This window comes from Paramisgurnus dabryanus, chromosome 18, assembly GCF_030506205.2.
Source record: "Paramisgurnus dabryanus chromosome 18, PD_genome_1.1, whole genome shotgun sequence".
In the NCBI taxonomy this organism is placed as follows: domain Eukaryota; kingdom Metazoa; phylum Chordata; class Actinopteri; order Cypriniformes; family Cobitidae; genus Paramisgurnus; species Paramisgurnus dabryanus.
Window position 1 is genome coordinate 32,681,291 of NC_133354.1, and position 14,620 is coordinate 32,695,910.

Here is a 14,620-nt window from a genome sequence, read left to right on the forward strand (position 1 = left end):
GTTTTGTATTCTTTGTTTATTTCTCCAGATATTATTTTTCATTTAAAGATTCCAAGTAGAAAGCAAAACAACACATTTTCACCCATTTATTTGTTTAATAAAGTAATTCAAATCAAATCTTTTCTTAGAAAGACCACACACACTTGTTTAATTTTTAAATGTGTTTCATGTTTCTTTGCATGTGTCTTTGTTTTGTTGAAGAAGTTTAATATTTTGGCCGTTTCACATCCACGCTGTAAGACAAAAAAAGCACACAAAATGTCAAGATCACCAGTTACATACCCAGTCAAGAAAAGAGGAGGTGAAAAAAAGAATCACTCACCCATCTGCCTCCATCTTCTTTCTCTTTTCAATGATCTGTGATAAACATGAAGTCACATTTAATTTAGCAGATTACACTGCTACTGTTAAAAAACTTTAATGTCACAAAAAAACTGCAGAACTGAATTCAGTGCTGATAACTAAAATGTCTAACAAGGCTATATTTATCTGTAAGCATTTAAGTGATAAAAATAATGCTGACGATGGCAAGGAACAAAAAATTCTGCTAAAATAGCTAAGCCACGCCCCTCCACTCACTCGGACAGACAAACAATCAGCATTCAGTAACAGGCGCTGTCACAGTAGGAGACATTTTACATAATTTTTGGAGACAGAAAGACTATCTATCATCTCAAAGTCACCAAAAGGGCCTTAACTATGCATTGGAGGGTTATATTAATAATTTTATTGTTAAGAAGAATGTCGATGAAAAGCTTCAGCTCCACGCAAAAATTTACAGGTCACATTGTAAATGCGATAAACTGCATCTCGTTGCAATCATGATCAAATTAAATATGTACAGGTCTAAGTTGCATACATTTCCAGGACAAGCCTTTTTACCATCTTTACCAAGTAGGGCTGTCATATTGAGTAAATAATCGTCTCACCGCGATTATTTGGCCTTATGGCAATGATTGCATATCTCTCTAAAAACATACGGGGGTGGGGGGGGGCAGAGTCTGTATAAATGAGCAAAGTATAAATTGCAAAGCCATTCAATACAGTGTAAAAAACTGCATTTAAAGAAATGCTGCAAAACTTTGATAAGCAGTAACATGTGGTCCAGTACTCATATGACCTTAGTAGGATTAGCTACTATTTAAGGCTTGTTCTGATATGGTCAGTTTATTTTTATTGCATTTTTAATTTTAGTTATTTTTTTCAGACACTTTAGTGTGTTTATTTCTTATGAAGAATGTTCTGTTTTTGAAAGATATATTCATTAAATAATTACTTTTAAATATGTGATATGTGTATTAATATTAACTGCCAGGTAAACCCTGCAAAATAAATATTTTAAATAAAATAAAAATGTACATAATCACAACAATGTATGAAAATAAATTCATGGACAAACAAAAAAGTATGAAAATTAAATGTCAAAGCAATAAAACTGACAAGTAATCGGCACAAACGGCACAATTTATTAGGCAATTAACCGTCAGCCAAATGTCATGATCGTGACAGCCCTTTTACCAAGAGTACCTCTCTGTTAGTTTTGGTGCTACAGTATTTACATGAATCATTCAGCATAACATTTGTTATCTCGGTTATTTACAGATAGCTTCACGAAGCTAAATGACATGACGTACAACGCAGCTAGAAGCTAACGTTAACGTTTTCTAATGTTAGGCTAACATTACGTTAGAGATGTTAAAGATAACGTTCAAATACGTTGTTGACTTAGCTTAGAACATATGTAGACCTCCTTGTTAAATTTATCCACATTAAGTTGGTGTTGTGGTCTACCGCATAACTTAATCCAAAGCATACACTTAACGTTATCTCGGTTGAAATGTGGCTTTGGAAAGGGTAAAAAAACACAACGTCGCCCAGCCTCTTGGAATACCTAGTGTCACATCGTTTGACCATTTTAAACTTAAAATGACAAGAAAAACAAATAAAAAATAAATGAAAACAAACTAACTGAAATGCATTTCAATGGACGTGGAAGCAGAGAATGTCCGGGAGTATTGTGTTAGCCATGCGCACTGTGATTGGCCCATCGTGTTTGGGGGCGTGGCTTAGCCAAAGGTCAACAACACTAAAGGGTATTTACGTTTTAAATTAAAACCTGTGAAAATATTTACATTTTAAATTAAAACCTGTGAAAATAAATATATATTTTGTAATAGGGATAGGCTAATACGAGTACTGACACTGATGATCGATCACAAAAATAATGATCGTGTTGGTTTAAAAATATATTTCCTTTGTTTTTGATTGTTTAAGGCAACATTTTGATGGTATGGTACTATTGATTTCTGAGTGGTTAGCGTTGAGAGAGCATGTGTTGCTGAACTGAGCAAAAAGTGCAATCTATTACACAAGTCTACCACAAGTTTGTTGCCGTATAATTTCATATTTTAACAAAGTCAAGTGTTACTAAAGAGTATAAAACATAACTATCTTTTACAGTCAGGAAAAACGTTACACAACATCTAGTAGCTTAAATGATAGACTGAATGAATGCTGTGCAGTGTAAGTTCTTTGTGTTTTAGTTTAGCGTGATTTAAAGCATGCCGTTATGGGAAGAGAGCATTCACAATACAAGTTGAACTTTTTGGCTAACAAATTTTAAATTCACCTTAATTTTGTGCAGACAGATGCATTTTGTAATATAATATAATATGATAAAAGGTATCGTGCTTCTAATTGAACCAAAATTAATGTAAAAACTAAACATATAAATTCAAAATATTATTAAAAGCTAAAATAACACCTTGCTTTGTCTACACAATCTATTTATATTATTAATAAACTCACCGCACTGATTTTCTTCCACTGTCGATCTAACTCAGCCTTCTCATTTGTCTCTTTAAAACGACGAGTCTTTCGGCCCTCAGACATTTTGATGCCATACTGGAAGGCAGCTCTACAGACACAGACACAATCACCATCATCATCACAAGACACAATTTCATATTAATAAACAACCCAAACAGCAAAGACAGAGCATTACTTTGGCAATGCCTCTTTGTTGTTCATGTAGTCACTGTACTCCTCTTGAGTGTCGAAGTCCCAGCGGCCCAGTGGACCCTTCTTATTACCCTACAAACAGACAGACAGGTTGGACACAAGGACTAGGTTCACACTGTCAGTACAAATTAGATTAGAGGTTGACGAATATGTGTTTTTCAGGGGAGATGTCGATACAGAAAGCGGATAAAGTAGACCGATAACCGATATTTTGAACCGATATGTCTTGTGTAAAATTTTTATTTAAATGTAAAAAATTAAGACACAGGCTCTGACAAAAACTTTCAATGCTTTGTAATAATTAACATGTCTTAAGAGTGAGAATAAAAATGATGTTTTGATCATATGAATAACAACAAAAACAGAGCAGGAAGCACACATAAACCACATATACATAAAAACTATTTTAAAAAGTAATTGAATTGAATAAATTATTATTTGATCATTTAATTGTTGCATACAATAGTAGAACTATTCAGTTTATTATCTTGCACATCAATGGATTAACTATCCTATGGATATAACGATTAACTAAACAATTTGAATTTATATAATAACTGTAAATAATTGAATTGCCTTCATAGCTTCATTGTGTATGTTTTAAAAGACTGCAAATGTTTTCATAAAACTATAACACTGCCGATTTGCCGGACTTGTGACTCCCAAAAAAATCAGATGGGCGGTAGGGGGACATGGCTCTAGGCAACTAGAGTTCGTTGTTCCGACGGCTCTCACAGAATCATGGGATTTCAATCAGCCATTTCAAAATAACTTTATCGGCAAATGGGCTTTATATCGACATCGGTAATCGTTCAGATCGATAATCGGTCGACCCATAAATTAGATTATTAGATTTTCCGATGTTAACTGCAAAATTCTCTGCATTGGTAAAAAAACAAAAAGGGGGTTGCAATAGGTGTGTTTGACCAAAGTCCTTTTAAGGACGTCACGTCATTCCGACGTCATATTTGCAATGCCTCTAGGTCAGGGCTATTCAAATCTTACCCTGGAGAGCCGGAGCACTGCATATTTTAGCTCCAACCCTAATCAAACTTAACCACCTGTGATTGTCTAGTGATCATGAAGACCTTGATTAGCTTGCTCAGGTGTGTTCGATCAGGGTTGCAGCTAAACTATGCAGTGCTCCGACCCTCCAGGGTAATATTTGAATAGCCCTGCTCTAGGTCTTGCTAGAACAAGACAAACAAGACCTGTCGATTCTGTTCATGTGTAAAGTTCCTCTCCCAGAAGATTCTGAGGATTGGCTCTTTTTAATGGGAGGCGGGACTAGACTAGAGCAGCCATTCTGACCGTTGCCATCTCCCTCATTCATATTAATAACAGTGACGTATCTTGTAAATATTAAATAGCTTTGGTTTGCAATGCTTCGCTGACCGAACCGCATGTGACATCAAAGAACAATGAGAGCAATTAGAGAGGAGACTGCTGTGTATATGCTTTTTGATGTCATATGCTGGTTGGTTTGAATTAATAAGTCTAATGAAGCAGCTGTAGAGGCATAGAATGCCGGCATGCGCAGATTTATTCAGTGCTGCTGTTTGACAACAACAAAAACAACACAACTAGGGATGTCACAAGAACCGATACTTCGGTACCAAGCCGATACCAACATTTTTTTATACATGACGGTACCTGCTTTCTCTGGTACCGGAGGTACCGAGGTTGCAAAACCCTCCGGTACTGATGGGGGTAGCATATACGCGCGTGTGTATTTGACGCTCCACAAGAGTTAAAGAAGAGGAAGAACGCCTTGTACGAGCACATGGGAATCACTCTAAAGTAGTTTGTCGCTATCAAACATAGAATTTGGCAAAGCTCTTGAAAGACATACACCCTGATCTCTTTAAAGAATTCAAGGTAGGTTTTAATTCACATTAACATCATATACATACTTTAAAACTTAAATTTTATACTGAAACACAGACTTTATATTATGTTTGTTTGAGGCAGCTGGCATTAATGCCATGTAACCAGCTAACTTTATGCTAGATGTTAATGTTTTGTGTAAGTCAGTTATTTATTAATGACGCTGCATTTGCAACATTATAAACTATCTATAAATGGGCGACCATGCATCGCCATTTAGCCATCCTGTCGGCAAAATGTAGCCTAATGTCACTGGATTATATATGTATTAAAATGTTAAGGGCTTTTAATAACCATTTTCATCCTGCAACAATGTAAGTGATATTAAACTCATCCTTGCATTTAGAGTATGTGTTTGTTTGTGCGTGCGTGCGTGTGTTTATAAGTGCACCTTAACACCTGTAGCCTTAGCTGATTTATTAGTCATTGTCAGGCAGTATGTTTAATAAATAAAATATCTTTCTTATTCCTAGACTTAGGTACCGAGTACCATGCACTTTTTGTGGTATTGGTACCGACTACTAGATTTTTGGTACATCCCTAAACACAACAACCCTGTTTCTCCAACGTTGTCTAAATTAAGTAAAAAAAAAAAGGCTACACCAAATTCAATCAAAACCTTCAGCAGGGAAGGAGGATAAGGACGATGCTGAAGGGACAATACACTTTTTTTGAAAATATGCTCATTTTCCAGCTCTCCTCTAGATTGAAACATTTGATTTTTAGCGTTTTGGAATCCATTTAGCTGATCTCCGCGTCTGGCGGTTCCACTTTTAGCATAGCGTAGCATAATCCATTGAATCTTTAGACCATATAGCATCATGTTCAAAGATAACCAAAGTTTTGATATTTTTCCCATTTAAAACTTGACTCTTCTGTAGTTACATCAGTGTACTAAGACCGACAGAAAATTAAAAGGCCGATATGGCTAGGAACTATACTCTCGTTCTGAAGTAATAATCAAGGAACTTTTAATTTTCCGTTGGTCTTAGTACACGATGTAACTACAGAAGAGTAAAGTTTTAAACAGGAAAAATATCGAAACTTGTTGGTTATTTTTGAGCCAAAGTGTCCCTTTTATGACGGTGGTCACAAAACGGGTCTAGTGGAACCCCTTGCTTTTCTATATGATTTTGGCATTGGGGCCCAGAGTACAAATTTGCCCGAGTGCCACCCCTGACAGTCAGACTTCCAGAAATGCAATTTAATTGATTTTTAAGCCACAAATATAGCTTAAAACAGACCTGCAGAAAATCACATTTCCTATAACATTGCCTTACATACTTGCTTTATATGATATGCACAAAATGGTTTTTGGACTGACAGTGTGAACTTAATTTAGGATGGATTTCTGTTACAAACAACATTAACTCTGTTAATACATTAACACTCACCTGGTCCATCTTGCTGTAGTCCACTTCTTCATCACTGTCCACTGCAAGATCATCCATTCTACATTAAAGATAAGAAAACATTTTATGACTTGGACATTCAAGGATACGCAGATTAACAAACAAACAAGAGTATATTGTAACTCACGTGGCAGGGTAGCATTCAGCATAACTGTTTGACATCCCAAAGAAATCTCCCAAATGTTTCTTCTCTTCACGTCTGCTTCCAGTGGTTACAATTAAAGAAACCCTTCAAACTATACTTGACCCTTAGCTAATTTGTACAAGAACAAGTATAATTAAGGTATATTGGATACAATTCTAAAATGAAAATCAGGCCTGACAAATTTTTCAGCTTCATAAAACAACTTTTTCACAGAATTAAAAGCAGAACAGTGCAACAATGTGAAAAGTCTACTTTCTTTAAAACAAAATTTAATATCTTACATAAAAACAAAACAAAAAAAACATTTAAGTGAGCATGTACTTTGTGGTGGAATGAGCAATCATAAAAGCATTTAAAGGATATACTTCCTGTCCCGGCCACTGAGCTGCTTCTGCAAACTTCTCATTGATTAGCTTGATCTGGTCCTTAACAGAGCTTGGACCTGAGAACATCAGAAATAAAACCCAACTTTTTAATCTGATCACTCAGACACAAATAGGACAGCAAAAGGCAAAATGTTTACATCTGTTAAAAATATTCATAAAGAATTAAAAGATTGTAAACATTTATCTTACCTTTATCAATGTCCATGGCCTATGGACAGATAGATTTTTTTATTAAAAATTAAAACATTTAAATAACATTAATATGGGTTCATCAAAAAAAGGGAGATTCTTTAAAGATACAGACAATATTTACCTCCTCTTCAGCTCGTGGTTTTTCAAAATATGTGTGACGTCTATTTTCTCTTTCCCGATCTCTTTCCCTCTCTCTCTCACGATCTCTGTCCCTCTCTCTCTCACGGTAGCGATCTTTCTCTTTGTCTCGGCTGCTTTTGGAGGTTGAGGGGGTGTAATCGCCAATGTCATCGAATATGCTGCCGGCAAACATAAAGGTTAGAATGCAACATTCGGAATGTATTGAAAGTTATTGAAAGAGGTAACTGGATGTAAACTCACTTTAAGTCGGCCTCTGGCGCTTTCTTCTCCTCCAAGCGGCCTAAGCACATACAAAACAAACTCTAGATCAACTGTAACACAAATGAACAACTTAAGCCCTATTCGCACCGGATAAGTATTACCTGTAGACCTTAGGGATGTAACGATACTTCAAAAATATATATATATAAATAAATAAAAATGACACTGTGTATTGTAGCATGATAGGAATATTTATACATTATGCCGTTCTTTTAATTTTATTTGGTTGACCGGTCAACACATGACCTACTCTCAGGCATGCAAACTCCTCACCTTTCGGTGAAATTCACAATTTTGAAGCCGAAATGGGTCACTTACGTGATTGGTGCGGGTCTGAGGAGAAAATATATATGTATGGGGTCAGCATGGCCAAACCACTGACTTTGCTATTGTACATAATCACACGCAGACCAGAACGCATCATAAATTGTGTTGTCACTTTTAGAGCCCTTTGAATGAATTTCGCCACTATGTGCTTATTAAACATGCACAAAATTTACCCGCCACTTAGGCTACGTGAGTGTGAGCGCTATGCATGTCACCAATCACAACCAATGTTACAGCAATTCATTCATTCAGTGTCTGCCTTCGAATCGACACAGGAGAAGCAGCAACAAGTTCAGATGCCAGAAAGCAAACCTGGGGTAAGATACAAACAAACCATCTTGCTGACATCATTTTATCTAACAGGATAGCACATTCATTGCAGAGAACTGAACAAAACTGAATTAGTTATTTCGCCACTTTGTGGTGGTAAAATAGTAATGCGAAGTCCTAACACTTGATGAGCATACATAGTATTATGATTTTTTTTTTAAATAAAACAACCAAATATTTTCTATTTTATTTTATTGTTGTGTTTATATAAAACTTAATAAGGATATGTATATCAGTAATTGTGGTGAAAATGTAAGTATAATCTTTTCATTACGTTATGATAATATTAACTGACGACTGTTTACTAGTATGATAACGTATGCCAGAAATGTTCTCATGGATCAAAGTTCCCCGTCGCACGACAGATTTCCGTCAATTGCAAAATTCCTAAATTCACCTTTCTTATCTTACCCCACCTTTCAGGCCCAGTCATATTCCTTTAACTGACACTTTATGTAGGCGAGACCAATAGCATTTTAAGGGGTATATTACACAATAACAAAACCAAGAAAATAAGAAAATCAACATTCCCCTAATGTTATTTTTAGGTTATTTTAACGTTCCCCTAACATTAGAATAATTGAATGTTATTATATTATATGAATGTATTATAACACAGGTTATTTTTAATCTAATTTAATATAATAAAATACCTCTACACATATTTAGATAACATGGTATTTTATCAAATATATAAACAACCAGTGACTTTAACACAATATAGAAGACTTAAAACAGATATTTATTAAAAAGGAATAAACATTTTATTCCCTTTAGGTTAACAGATCTTACCACAGCAGTTTATTTTCGCTAGAATAATGTTAGACTCTGAGGTAAAACGAAATGACAAACACACATTCTATTCCCTTTAGGTAAACGTAATATCTTACCACTGCTGTTTAGTCACCTATCAAAAGCTTCTAACATCATATTCTCTTAATAGCGTAGACGTGTCAAATCGATCGGAAATCACTCAAATCTATTTTCCTTCTCATATATTTAAGTTACTACCTGAAGAAAGAAAAAAGAAACGCTAAAACAATGTTAGTCTATGAAGTAATTTTGTTTTTAAATGACTTGAGTTCGCGCTGAGCACAGAGCAGGCAGGTGCTTGTGAAAAGCGAAGCCGGCAGAAGCGCGTCCAGAGGGTCGCGTGCAGAGGGTCGCGCGCATTTCAGAAGTGCGCATTAAAGGATGGGTTTATTTATGCTTTCACTTCATTTCCTGACAGTTTCACTTGTTACGTGAGGATAATGACTGACAAGAGGACGCCGAAATACATACAATATAATTACCTAACTAAATCTGAGACAAAGAAAACATATAAATATTATTTCCTACCCAAGATAGCCCGACGGGCAGGGCAAAGATACATTTTGGTAGCCCGACAGGAATTCACAATAGCCCCGGGACGTCGGGCTAGCGATTTTGCGAGCCCTGTATGTCTACAACAGCCTGTTTACATTTTCAACAGAACCATCAGCCATAGTTTTATATATGATTTTCCCTTTAGAAGACCTTGTTCTTTCTCCATTTCTGTTTGCTGCTGCATCATTTGTGACCTGTGCTGGCAAATTGAGTTGGGATGAGCAAATTTTCAAAAATGTTTCATTTATATTTTAAGATTCTCAATTAAAAAACTTCAAAACAATTGGAACAATATGGAATATGAAAAAGCATGACAGAACTATACCGGTTTACGCAGAGCAAAAACAATATCAATATATGTTACATATATGTTTTTCTTTTATTGTTTAATTTTGATATTGAGACTGCTTTAAGATACTGTATACTAATGCAAGGGTTTATAATGTTACACAACAGATACTTTTCCTTAACAGTTAACCAAACATTCACTTCAGATATAACAGATTATAGCACATACCTGCGTAAATTCTTGTCAAAACAGATATTTTTAAAAATGTAATTTTGTGTTAGATGTTTATATATATCGGGGTCGCGCACTCGCGTGTTTGTGTACATGCGCTTCAGACGTCTGCGTCAGACATCGCTTTTGAGCCTCGTCACTCTTAATAACTCTTTTAACATCAATCAGGTCCCGAACTTTATCTCTCTTAATAATTATTTTACCATCAAGAAAATCCTGCAGTCTATTTTCTATAATTTCTGAATGCTTTAAAAACGAAACTAAAAAGTGAAAGACGACACATCTTTGCTTTATATGGATTTGGGACGGTACACCTCACAGAAAACGTACAGATAAAGATCATTTTAGATGTTTTATGACCATTTAGAGCATTGGATTCGGTAGACGAGAGCTTAATGTTCTTATTTTTATTAAAAGCTCCGTCTCATCTAGACAGCGCAGGTCACTTGCTGCGTCTCAGTTCATCCAGCTGTGGGTCAAACAGAAATTGCGTGTTGCGTTAATCGCGCGTTAATAAAATTAGTGCCGTTAAAATGAATTTACTGTGTTTTCTTTCTCCTAACACCTAAATGGTCGTGTTTATGAGGATCCTTGCAAAGACTGGATTTTTGACGCATATGTGTATTTAAAGGATCTTCATCATGCCAATCTTCATCATTTGGCTAAGCCAAGTCAATCTCCACAGGTTGTAAGGAACATGTGAATATTCTTATTTGTTTTCCACCAGTTTTGACGCGTATCTTGCTTTCTTGTATTTATCACTCAAAGTCCTTATTCCTTTACAGTGATTTATTCTTCCAAGTTTCAATAAAGAATCACATTTTCAAATACAGCATAATCTTGTCCAGCGATCTTTTCTCAACAACTTATTAGAAGAGATATACTCAAATATGGTATATTACAAAAATTATGAAACTATAATGAGACGATAGTGAGACGGTCAAAAGCTTGTGTTCTTCCACTATTCATAGGCACGTATAACATGTGCGTCGACAACTCTTTAAGTGAACTACCAAAAATGTACATGCGCAGTAAGAACAAATATAAACCAGATAAATATAATACACAACAGGAACTGACTTATTAACAAACCTTCTTGTACAAAAATTACATAATAAAAAATATGAAATAATAAATTCTCCAATATGGAATATGGCTCTTACATAGGTCTTTTCCACCTTTATCAATCTCCAAAACATCGGAGCCTTCCTGCATTATAAGTATGTCCATGCTAGCTGAAAGAAAACCCAAAGTGGATCCGGTGCGTAGTGATTACAGAACGCTGGAGAGAGAAACGTGATTTGGCTCCACTCCAGGCTTTGATCACATCCCACTTAAAAAGGTGAATATACGTCATCTTTATGAAAAGTGAATTTAATAATTTTGCAATTGACGGAAATCCGTCTAGCGACGGAGAACTTTAATCCATGTGCACTTTCTTCTCTCCACTGTAAGTGTTCTGTAATCACTTCGCTGCGGATTTTCTGACTGTAGCGTGTTGAGCACATTCTTCTCTCCACTGTGCGACAGAGTTGTAGGTTATGATGCAAGTTTTTAGAAAAACTGCTTCTACTGGGCCATAACGTAAGACACAAGGTAATGGAGCCTTTTATACATTTTTGTGTTTCTTTAGAAATAATTAATGGACAAATGGAGTCTTTAAATGCCTCAGATGTAAAGTCATTCGCTGTTAAAGTGACCACAAAATGAATGTGAGTCAATGGAATGCTAACAGCAGGTGGGGGTCCGCTAATCAAGGGACAGTAACAAGGGAGAGGGTCTGGATGCACCGCAGACGTAATCGCCTGCGCATTATATGAATATAATTATATTTAAATTTCACGCGCCAATACGACCTTTAATAAAAAGTAGTCGCATAGGCAGGAAAAATAATCGCAAAATGCGACTATTTACTCGCAGTCTGGAGCCATGAAAGGTATTAAGACAATGATATTGAAAGGCGGAATTCAGTACACATCTTAAAAATAAAGCATACTATTAACAGTCAAGTGGATGAACCCTGTGCTATGATGGGACTTTTTTCTTTTTCTGTTGCTTGTTTTGAATACTGCGCGCAGCAGAGGCTTTTTGCGTAGTTTAGAGTGACAAATCGTACTTTAAGGTCAAAATGCGTACCTGCTATGGAAAATGCGTACATGTTGGCATGTCTGTGTATGCTGAAAATTAAATATTTCTATGCACATTGTGCGCGTTCTCAACGTTTATACATCAGGGGCCGGATTCAAGAAAACATTCTTAAAACAAAAAATAGGAACGTTCTAAGGATAAATTCGTAAGTTCGTAAGCATGTTCCTAAGTGCAATTCTTGAACATTTCTTAAGAAGTTCTCAAATATTTACTTAAGATTATCTTAAATTTTTGTCTTAAGAAAAAAAAGACAAGCTTTGAAATAAATTATTTGACGAGGTTATATCTTTCCTTTAATCTTTGTACCACTTTGCGATCATTAACGCAATATAACAAAGGAGTGAAATGTTAAGACCATAGATGTTATTTGCTGTTGTGCAGTGAGTAAATATCATTCCCTAATCCCCTAATCTCCCAATCGGTCCATAATGTGGGTTGAGCACTTTACGTACTTCCCTATACGTATCAGTTTGCACAGGATTAAGATCACAGACAACCTCTGCAAATAACTTTACAAATAACTAGAGATCACAAGGTAATTCTATTGCCATGCGAATAGGGCTATAGATGACAAAAAACTATTTCTGTACCTTTGTCTTTCTTCTTGAGTTTCTTGTTGCGTGTTCCCTGCCTCAGGTATGACAGGATCTGTGTCAGTTTGCTAATGACAATGTCATTGGTAGTGAGAGTCGTCTGAGCCTAAGAACAAATACAACAATGTAATGACCCAAATAATATATTAATAAATGGGAATTAAAAAAATGTGAGTCTGTACCTCCATGGTGGGGCAGTCAGCTTTGCTGCGGATAAGGGTGGTTGGGATATCGGTGTCCGCATACTCATCTTCCAGATCCACCACGTATGCCATTCGACCTGGCAGGAAGAGCTCATTACGCTCCATCTGACGGCCTTTAAACAGGATACGATAGATGTTTCTTCCTACAGAGAAAGATGGCAAGCAGCACAATGAATGAAAACTTGAGTTTGCAAGACATCTACAGATAATCTTCTCCTTAATTATAAAGTGTAATTTATAGTCGTGCGTAGGTTCTACGCCATAAGTTATACATAGGCTTTAGGGCTGTGACGATATATCGCGTTTCCCATTAAAAATAAAATGTGTAAGTAGTATTTTTTATAAACATCTATCAACAATGTTTTTTGACAAATAAAATCCACTAACATGACAAGATTAGTATGGTCAGCTGCTGGTTTGTGACTTGTCAACATGTTGTTTTACACTGCTTCATACAACTTTTAAAGCTTTAAAATGCATCACACTGTGTAGCATGTAAGCTTATAGGGGCGGTTTCCCAGACAGGGATTAGACTAGTTCTAGACTAAAAAAAAGTAAGAGCTGTCCAAATTGAAAACAACTTGCACTGACATATCATAAAATACATCAGTACCCCTTTGTTTTGCCTCAAAATGCACACCAGTAATGTTTTTAGTAAGCCATGTTTGTTAAAACTAGTTATATTGCCTAATTAAACTAAGACCTAGTCCTGTTTTAAGCTTATCCCTGTCCGGAAAACCACCCCATAATGTTTATGCATGTTTATAATGTACAACTGACTGTGTGTTGTGTATATATTCTGTGTCTGTTTGATTTATAAATAAACAAACAACAAAAGATCACTTTCAATTATAATTAATCCCTGAACGCATTAATATATGCATTTTATTAATACAAGTTATTAATAAATTAATTTATTGCATTTAATTAAATAAATCAGCAGAATCACAGAGCCAAAAACACTCCACCCATCTATTAGCGCTATCAAAATTTTTTGGCAATATATGGTTTATTACGGTACTTTCTTGCTTTCTGTCTGCCAATCGCAGGTGTTTTGTGGAGAGCTGAAGGGGGAGCGTGTTTGGTTCGAGTGCATTGCAGCAGAGAGCAGATTAAAGTCAAGGGAGTAAACACGCATGGAGCGTGAGTGAAAACTGTGTAAAACTAAAGTTGACTCGTGACTCGTTGGTGGCTCGTGACTCGACAGTCCAACTGTTTAAATAGATTTTTAATAAAGCAGTGTTGATTTGTTCGCTTCTGGGTCCTCTAGGTTTCAAAACCTGGCAAATGCTCAACTAAGCCAAGGGCTAGTTGGTTAAATTAACCCAGAAAAGATAATAGCTTATACAAAACTAAATTTAAGGTTTGTTTCTCACTAAAAACCCACAGTATACAGTCAAATCACAACACCTGAAATATAGCTTATGGCACGATTTGCGTGGATTATGATAGCCTACATGTATATCCTCTTTAAAAAAAATTATGATAAACTGGATTTAAGTATGGTCCAGTGAAGACTTTAAAGGAGCATTCTAGGGCTGTCGCGGTAACCGCATTACCTGCTTGTGCTTGCTACTCACAAGCCCAACCGCAAGGAAAAAAGCAACCGCAACAACCGCGCCTTCAACGTTAAATTCATGAAACTATATGCCGCCTTGTTTTTAACGTCATACAGTACATATATAA

At 35.9% G+C, this 14,620-nt stretch overlaps 1 protein-coding gene across 1 annotated transcript in view; it reads right to left on the bottom strand.

Annotated features, from left to right (window-relative positions):
• Position 1: 1 nt before the first annotated feature.
• The window catches only part of ik (IK cytokine), a 30,795-nt gene continuing 16,176 nt past the window's right edge, over positions 2-14,620 (bottom strand). The window contains exons 9-20 of the mRNA XM_065287679.1: positions 12,914-13,077; positions 12,729-12,837; positions 7,425-7,464; positions 7,165-7,342; positions 7,041-7,059; positions 6,829-6,907; positions 6,448-6,528; positions 6,303-6,360; positions 3,005-3,093; positions 2,809-2,917; positions 323-357; positions 2-233 (exon numbers count right to left, since the gene is read on the bottom strand). Coding sequence (XP_065143751.1) covers positions 206-233; positions 323-357; positions 2,809-2,917; positions 3,005-3,093; positions 6,303-6,360; positions 6,448-6,528; positions 6,829-6,907; positions 7,041-7,059; positions 7,165-7,342; positions 7,425-7,464; positions 12,729-12,837; positions 12,914-13,077 — 989 coding nt within the window. The 3' untranslated portion in view covers positions 2-205. The remainder of the gene's footprint in view (positions 234-322; positions 358-2,808; positions 2,918-3,004; positions 3,094-6,302; positions 6,361-6,447; positions 6,529-6,828; positions 6,908-7,040; positions 7,060-7,164; positions 7,343-7,424; positions 7,465-12,728; positions 12,838-12,913; positions 13,078-14,620) is intronic.